This window comes from Scophthalmus maximus, chromosome 13 (assembly GCF_022379125.1).
Source record: "Scophthalmus maximus strain ysfricsl-2021 chromosome 13, ASM2237912v1, whole genome shotgun sequence".
NCBI classification, from domain to species: Eukaryota; Metazoa; Chordata; class Actinopteri; order Pleuronectiformes; family Scophthalmidae; genus Scophthalmus; species Scophthalmus maximus.
The window spans coordinates 147,501-156,621 of NC_061527.1; the positions used below are offsets into that span (position 1 = coordinate 147,501).

The window sequence follows — 9,121 nt, forward strand, 5'->3', positions numbered from 1 at the left end:
ATGCAGAGATACGACCTGATGATCGCTGACCCCATCTGCTCCATGTTGATCTCCATCCTCATCGGAGTCAGGTGACCCTTACACACACACACACACACACACACACACACACACACACACACACACACACACACACACACACACACACACACACACACACACACACACACACACACACACACACACACACACACACTAACCTGACCTTAAAACCACCAGGTTTCATCCCTCAAACTGCCCTGTGAGACTAAATGTTCTCACTACAATAGGAAGACGTGTGTGTGTGTGTGTGTGTGTGTGTGTGTGTGTGTGTGTGTGTGTGTGTGTGTGTGTGTGTGTGTGTGTGTGTGTGTGTGTGTGTGTGTGTGTGTGTGTGTGTGTGTGTGTGTGTGTGTGTGTGTGTGTGTGTGTGTGTGTGTGTGTGTGTGTGTGTGTGTGTGTGTGGAGGCGGGGCCAGCTGCCTCTTTGTTCCGCTTCAGCTGTTAGAACCGTCACAGATCAACAGAACCACTGAGCCCTGACACATCCTCACTGTGTTCCTCTGTGTTCCACATCAGAACCTTTTTAGTACAAATAGAACCTTTTAATGACTAGTAGAACCTCTGCAGTGACCACACCTCCTGCCCACAGAACTCCAACTAGAACATCTAGAACCTCCCCAACGACCATGAACCTGAGACGTTTGTGTCCCTGAATGCACGTCCGTTCCTCCTGATCGACCATGTTTTCGGTTTAAGCTCCGACAGTTTGTTCAGAACCGAGCTGAGACCCCACGGAATCATAGTAGTGTGACCTCTGACCTATGACCTCTGACCCTCAGTGTGGTGCCTTTACTGAAGGAGTCCATTGGGATCCTGATGCAGAGAACTCCTCCCTCACTGGACCAGGCCCTGCCAGAGTGTTACCAGAGGGTGAGTACTGCCCCCGCCCCCTTGCTGCCCCCGCCCCCAACCACACCTGGATCACCATCCATTGGATGAACATTGTGTTGCGTTCAGGTGCAGCAGCTGCAGGGAGTGTACAACCTGCAGGAGCCGCACTTCTGGACCCTTTGTACCGACGTCTACATCGGGACCATCAAGCTGCTGGTCGCCCCTGACGCAGACACTCGCTGGATCCTCAGCCAGACCCACCACATCTTCACACAGGTACCTGAACGCACCACAGAACCACGCAGGTACCTGAACACACCACAGATCCACGCAGGTACCTGAACGCACCACAGAACCACACAGGTACCTGAACACACCACAGAACCACGCAGGTACCTGAACGCACCACATCTTCACACTTGTACCTGAACGCACCACATCTTCACACTTGTACCTGACAGCACCACATCTTCACACTTGTACCTGAACGCACCATATATTCACACAGGTACCTGAATGCACCACAGAACCACACATGTACCTGAACGCACCACAGAACCACACAGGTACCTGAATGCCCCTGGTACTTTGTCAGCGTTTGCTGCCCCTGGTACTCCAGGTCGCACATAGGCTCTGGAGCCACAGAACCACACATGTACCTGAACGCACCACAGAACCACACAGGTACCTGAATGCCCCTGGTACTTTGTCAGCGTTTGCTGCCCCTGGTACTCCAGGTACCCGAACAAATCTCAGAACCATACCTTCACACAGGTACCTGAACGCATCTCAGAACCACACCTTCACACAGGTACCTGAACGCATGTCTGAACCACACCTTCACACAGGTACCTGAACGCATCTCAGAACCACACCTTCACACAGGTACCTGAACGCATCTCAGAACCACACCTTCACACAGGTACCTGAACGCACCACAGAACCACATCTTCACTGATGCCTGAACTAGCAATTGCAGTAGTAGTGTAGTAGTATAACACTTTGAGATTGCTTTTAGCAATGAAAAGTGCTCTGTAAATGAAATTTATTATTATTAGTAGTAGTAGTAGTACTGACATGTTTTCTGTCCACAGGCGACTGTTCGTCAACTTTACGTTCAGATCGACGTGGCAGCGATGTAGAAGCTCCTCCTCCTCATTGAAAACTGGGACCAATCACATTAAGTCAGCTGCTGCAAGTGACCGCCCCCAAACCGGATCGGGGAGCGGGGCCACTGAGAACTGTGACCCGACATAGGTCTCTCCCCCCCCCCCCCCCCCCAAGTGCCTTCTTCATGATTCAGAGACAATCTGAGCCCCTCCCCCTCTGTGACATCACAGCTGCGACCAGACCGCTGCCATCTGATTGGTCCGTGATGTCACTCATATTTTTAACATGCCATGTGACATGTGACCGGTCGGACGCTTTGTCTTTTGTTTTTCAAATGTAATAAATTCTTCAGTTTCTCTGAGCTGATAATTGATTATTGATCTGCAGATTTATTGATCTCAGGATTCAGTCCACGATGATGTCACCGCCACCTGAGGTCAGTGAGGTCACGTCAGGTCAGAGTTTAATATTCAATTAAATTTTATTTGAATTTTCGCCAAATCACAACATACACCGTCTCCAGGCTCTTTACATACTGAGGTCGATATTATAATATTACAATATTACAATGAGCAACTCTGAGACTGGAGAGAGAAACTCTTTCAACAGAAGAAATCTGTAACAGAACCAGAACATCTGCTGAGAGAGGTGCATGATGGGAGTTCCCAGCAGTCTCGGCCTCTAGCGGCGTCACTAAGAGAAGGTTCAGAACTACAATCTTCATCAGAGGAAGTTTTAGAGATGACGTCTGACTCCTGGTTCCAGAGGGGAGGGGCCTGGTTGCCGAAGGCTCTGCCTCACATTGTCCTCACAGATTCTGAACCACAAGGGATCTGTTGTGATATGAATTATGATCTGTCAGATATGATGGAGCCTGATTATTAATGTCTCTGTAGGTGAGGGGCAGGGTTTTGAATTCTATTCTGAATTTTACAGTAAGTCAAAGTAGAGACCCGAACACAGGAGATATATGATCTTCTAGTTCCTGTCTGATTTTGGATTAACTGGATCTTTTCACAGAAACATTCAACTTGATGAATCACAGTCGTCACGAGAGAAGTGACTCACGACTGGACCAGTTCTTCATCATGCTGGTCTGATGTTCTGGTCAAAGATAACAAGGTTCCTCGCAGTCGAACTATCAGCTCAGATCATGTTTCATCATTAAATACCAACTCAACAGTTTTGACTTTAATTTATTAAGCTGATTAACGCGCGTCATGAGGTGTATGTGGAGCTGTCAATCATCGTCAGGTTCTGCAGAGCGTTTGGTTCCGCGTTCAGTCGCAGCAGGTCCACCTCCAGCGGGTGGAGTCGACCCGTGACCACCAGCGAGTGCAGCGGAGCGCCGAGGTCACAGGTCACCAGCTGACCCAACGTGGCCACACGGATCACCTGGTCATCGGCGCCGAGTCTGGCCACGCCCACACACAGCGTGTCCTCCGTCACCCCTGAGGACGGAGACCACGATCCGTCAGTTTGTCATGAAATTCTTCAGAACTAAAAGTTTTGTGTTGAATTTGACTCTTTTTACAATGAAACTAATATTGTTTATCATTTGCGATCAATTGAATAATGTCATCAGACATTGTTGATGAGTGGCTGCGACTCACCGACCTCTTCCCCGTGGCTCCGCCTCCTCTCGATGATCTGGATCAGCTGATCTGCAGCTTGACTCACTGTCATGAAGCGAGGAGGCTCGAAGATCTTCTTCCCTCTGATCGTCACAATATTAATATTAATATCATTATAACAATATAATAAAACTTGTTTTTATTCAGTTTCACAAACAACACATGGAATTATATGAATGAGCAAAACAATGATTCTGGATCAGGTCCAGTCAGGTCATTGTTTTATGCAGCTTCTGTTCCAGCTCGGTGATGCTAGGGTTAACCCTAACCCGAACAAACTTCATCAACAAAATGATTTTTCTTCAGAGAATCAGAACTTTGTTTTTCCTTCTGTCGTCATGACAACCCCTCAGATTCATAACTCCTCACATCAGCCAATCATAGCGCTGGATTGTGGAGCTTCCCAACTGACGAAGGTCGGCGACGAAGAGGAGTCAGTATGACATCATCAGCCTGGAAACCATGAAAGCAGCTGAAAGACCAACAGACCCAGAGCAGGACTGGACCTGGTTCTGGACCTGGTTCTAGACCTGGACAAGGACCAGGACAAAATCCTTGTTCTAGACCTGGACCTGGTTCTAGGAGGAATGGATGTGGATCCGGAGGTGGTTCTGGTCTTGGTTCTTACCTCATCATGTTCTCGACACTCTGCTCTTTGACTTTGATATCTGTCAATCAACCAGAATGAAAACATTAGAATCAGTTGGATGTTGATGTTTTCACACGTGGCTCCGCCTCTGTGTAGCTGCCTGTGTGGCTCAGGTGTCTAACCCGGTGATGGGACAAAGTGTCTGGCTGTGAATTTCCAATGAATATTGGCCCAGAGACCCCCCCCATGCACACCGTCCTGTGGGGGCTGAATAACCTCTGTGTCTGTGTGTGTGTGTGTGTGTGTGTGTGTGTGTGTGTGTGTGTGTCTCACCCAGCAGACAGAGTGTGTGTAGTCCAGCTGTTCGGTTTTTGCAGATTTTGTCATAGAAACTCTCTGGTCTCCACGTCTCCGTCCAAAACACAAACGACACTGTTTCCCCAAAGTTATACAGCTGAGAGAGAAAGACACACACACACACACACACACACACACACACACACACACACACACACACACACACACACACACACACACACACACACACACACACACACACACACACACACACACACACACACACACACACACACACACACACACACACACACACACACACACACACACAGTGTTAATAAAGAGGACGTCCCTGATGGGATTGACAGACCTCATTTACATACCCCGCCCCTCATTAACATATTAACGACCTCCCAAAGGACATCTCTGCTAGCTTTAATGCTAATCTGTGTGCGTGTGTGTGTCTGTGTCTGTGTGTGTGTGTGTGTGCGTTTGTGTGTCTGTGTGTGTGTTCGGGAGGGGCAGCTGGGTCCTGTTCTCTGATTGGCTGCTCTGACAGGTCAGTGATTGATGAGGTCACACTAATCTGGTGCGTTCACTGACACTAACAGCATCAGTTTAATGAGCAGCTGCTGTCGCTTTCATCTTTATTGGTTTTCAACACTTGTCAGCCAATCAGCATCAAGCCTGTAGTCATGACGACGTCCCTGATGATGGTCTGTGATGTCATCGTTGCTGTGTTTCGTACCTGCAGACCGCAGCAGCCAACAGCGTTCATGATGGAGGCGTTGTGGATGACTTTATAGGGTATCCCAGCATTCACTGCTCTTAGGACCAGGTCGCTGTGGGTGGTGGCTCTGAGCAAACAAAAGATTATGAATGATAGCTATAAATAAAAACAACAATAAAACAGCAGGCTAGTGACATCACCGCTCAAGTGTAAACAGGAAGTAGATTGTCTCCTCTGCAGTTGGTACCTTAGTAACAGAAACTCCTCTGAAGGAGGAACAGTGACGACAACGAGGTCGATGTGATACTGATGGGAAGTGTAAGTGACGTTGAGTCGTGACTGATAAGAAGAGCAGATTTTCCACAAGTCTCTGATTCAGAGATTGGAAAACTGTATATAATATATAATAATATAACATATAATATTGAATATTGGATATAAACATATTAAATGAGAGCAGATTGTTTCTGTTAACGGTTCAATACGTCACATTAAAACACATGAAGAGGTTATGAATGAACAATGTGACACTAACATGAGAAATAAAATGATTTAATTCAAACAATCAACAAAATTAATCTGATTAAAAATTACTGAACATAAAACTGATGAGGGAATCAACAGTGTGAACGACTAACCCTAAAAACAATAATCACGACTGTGCTGAAGTTAAAAGGTTAAAGGTCAAACAGGAAGTGACGTTTCTCCAGTCGCTGCTGAACTTCGACGGATCAGAGGAACGTTCTCCGTCATTAACTCACAGGAATCTGGAGGTTTTGGTTGAAATGTGCTGGAACTCTGTGGTTCAGAGGAACTGAACACGCTGACGCAGCAGAACCTCAGAACTGTGACTCACCCGAACGGGTCGCCCACCACCAGGAACGCCACGTCAGACACGTCCGCCTCCTTCAGGATCTCATCAGCCCCCTGTTCCACCAGGTCCCGGTCCGCCAGGATCAGCTGCTTCCCATAGTACTGCTCCTACAGGGAGCATCAATCACTTTGAGTACAAAACACTGAGTATCAAAGACTGAGCCTCAATCACTCTGATTATCAAACACTGGGTATCAACCACTGAGTATCAAACACTCTGATACACTTTGATAATCAGTGTTTGATAGTGTTTGATTGAGCATCAAACACTGAGTATCAAACACACTGAGTATCAAACACACTGAGCATCAAACACACTGAGCATCAAACACACTGAGCATCAAACACACTGAGCATCAAACACACTGAGTATCAAACACTCTTAGTATCAAACACACTGAGCATCAAACACACTGAGCATCAAACACACTGAGTATCAAACACTGAGCATCAAACACACTGAGCATCAAACACACTGAGCATCAAACACACTGAGCATCAAACACACTGAGCATCAAACACACTGAGCATCAAACACACTGAGCATCAAACACACCGAGCATCAAACACACCGAGTATCAAACACACCGAGTATCAAACACTGAGTATCGGGGTGGCTGTGTCTCAGGATGTAGAGTCGTTCGTCCTTCGATCCCACCTCCCACCAGTACACATGCCGTTGTGTCCTTGGGCAAGACACTTAACCCTAACTTGCCTCTGACGGCTCTTCCGACAGTGCATGAATGAGTATGAATGTGACAGAAATATGCGTGGTTAATAGCAGTGCTGTATGAACGTGTGTGAATGGGTGAATGTGACTTTCCTGTAAAGCGCTTTGAGTGGTCTATATGACTAGAAAAGTGCTATATAAATACAGTCCACTTACCATTGAGCATCAAACACACTGAGCATCAAACACACTGAGCATCAAACACTCCGAGCATCAAACACTCCGAGTATCAAACACTGAGCATTAAACACTGAGCATCAAACACACTGAGCATAAAACACAGAGTACCAAACACTGAGTATCAAACACTCTGAGTATCAAACACTGAGTATAGAACACTCTGAGTATCATACACACTGAGTACCAAACACTGAGTATCAAACACACTGAGTATCAAACACTGAGCATCAAACACTCTTAGTATCATACACTGAGCATCAAACACTCTGAGTATCAAACACTGAGGATCAAACACTCTTAGTATCAAACACTGAGCATCAAACACTCTGAGCATCAAACACACTGAGTATCAAACACACTGAGCATCAAACACTCTGAGTATCAAACACACTGAGCATCAAACACTGAGTATCAAACACTCTTAGTATCAAACACTGAGCATCAAACACTCTTAGTATCAAACACTGAGCATCAAACACTCTTAGTATCAAACACTGAGTATCAAACACTCTTAGTATCAAACACTGAGCATCAAACACTCTGAGCATCAAACACACTGAGTATCAAACACACTGAGCATCAAACACTGAGCATCAAACACTCTGAGTATCAAACACTGAGTATCAAACACTCTTAGTATCAAACACTGAGCATCAAACACTCTGAGCATCAAACACACTGAGTATCAAACACACTGAGCATCAAACACTCTGAGTATCAAACACTGAGTATCAAACACTCTTAGTATCAAACACTGAGCATCAAACACACTGAGCATCAAACACTGAGTATCAAACACTCTTAGTATCAAACACTGAGTATCAAACACTCTGAGTATCAAACACACTGAGCATCAAACACTCTGAGCATCAAACACTCTGAGTATCAAACACTCTGAGTATCAAACACACTGAGTATCAAACACAAAGCTCAAGGCTGAAGCAGCATTAGCAGCATTTAGCATGTTAGCAGTGGCTTGTCCAGATGCTACCACCCACCAGCGCCTCCTTCCCCCCTGTCAGGACCGAGGTGTAGGCCTCCAGATAGACCCGGGAGCAGCTCTTCACCGCCTGCAGACCTTTCACCGTGATGTCCGCCGCGTCTCCGAGCCCCAGGCCAATCAGATACAGCATCGTGCCGGTGAAGACCGTGAATCAGCCCTTTAACTTACTGTTTTCTACATTCACGTGCAGCCTCAGTGGACTGACCGGAATACGGCTTGTCGTAAAATGTTTATAGTTCACGACAGCTGAACGACTGCTCATGCGTCGACGGATGTTTCACCAGTATCCATTGAAAAAAATTATGTATTAAATAAATACTCAACTGTCTTCGATTATATGAGAAAAGAAAATACTATTTGAATATGTTTTAAGAAATGCCACAATGTCGTCTTCACTTCGGCATCATCAACTAAGTATTCATGTTTCACATAAAGGATCAACGTGTAATTCATTTGTTTCTACTTCCGCCCTCTACTTTGAACAAAAGAAACTTCATGGCAGTAAAATCAATATGAAATAAAGTGTTCGTGGATTTTATCTTCGCCGAACTGTGGAGTCTCTGCCTTTTTCAGGCGCAGGAGGTTTAAGAACTTAGTAGAAAAAAACTGATTAAAAAGATAATTAAGAATAAAACAATGTGCGAATAGATGCAGGTTGGACTTCCTGCTGGAGTTGAGCAAAAGTCCAGACTACAATATTTTATTAATCTGAAAAATCAGGGGAGTCACAGATACATTATGTATTAATATAGAAATAAATCTCAGTAAAGACAGTGACGTCATTTAATGATCGATCTTCCAGAGAGACTGTTCCAGAGAACCTCTGGTAGAACATGAGAACATCTAGTACAACCTCTTGTAGAACAGGAAAACCTCTAGTAGAACAGGAGAACCTCTGGTAGAACAGGAGAACATCTGATAGAAAAGGAGAACCTCTCGTAGAACAGGAGAACCTCTGGTAGAACATGAGAACATCTGATAGAACAGGAGAACCTCTCTTAGAACAGGAGAACCTCTGGTAGAACATGAGAACATCTGGTAGAACAGGAGAACATCTGGTACAACCTCTGGTAGAACATGAGAACATCTGGTACAACCTCTTG

The 9,121-nt window shown here is 45.6% G+C and overlaps 2 protein-coding genes across 3 annotated transcripts in view; one reads left to right on the top strand and one right to left on the bottom strand.

The window, feature by feature from the left end:
• Nucleotides 1-2,356, top strand: part of slc30a7 (solute carrier family 30 member 7) — a 6,546-nt gene extending 4,190 nt beyond the window's left edge. The window contains exons 8-11 of the mRNA XM_035646738.2: nt 1-71; nt 821-911; nt 999-1,148; nt 1,967-2,356. The exon at nt 1-71 is cut by the window's left edge and continues 65 nt beyond it. Coding sequence (XP_035502631.2) covers nt 1-71; nt 821-911; nt 999-1,148; nt 1,967-2,014 — 360 coding nt within the window. The 3' untranslated portion in view covers nt 2,015-2,356. The remainder of the gene's footprint in view (nt 72-820; nt 912-998; nt 1,149-1,966) is intronic.
• Nucleotides 2,357-3,162: 806 nt separating this feature from the next.
• Nucleotides 3,163-8,532, bottom strand: dph5 (diphthamide biosynthesis 5). 2 transcript variants are annotated; one of them, XM_035646741.2, is made up of 7 exons: nt 8,014-8,532; nt 6,089-6,213; nt 5,251-5,359; nt 4,539-4,659; nt 4,245-4,284; nt 3,596-3,699; nt 3,163-3,433 (listed from the first exon to the last, which is right to left on the bottom strand). In XM_035646741.2, the coding sequence occupies exons 1-7, from the start codon at nt 8,146-8,148 to the stop codon at nt 3,201-3,203; spliced, it is 867 nt and encodes a 288-aa protein (XP_035502634.1). In that variant the 5' UTR covers nt 8,149-8,532; the 3' UTR covers nt 3,163-3,200. The 2 variants fall into 2 exon arrangements, with proteins under 2 accessions (XP_035502634.1, XP_035502635.1); XM_035646742.2 differs by lacking the exon at nt 8,014-8,532 and adding an exon at nt 6,992-7,339.
• Nucleotides 8,533-9,121: the final 589 nt, after the last annotated feature.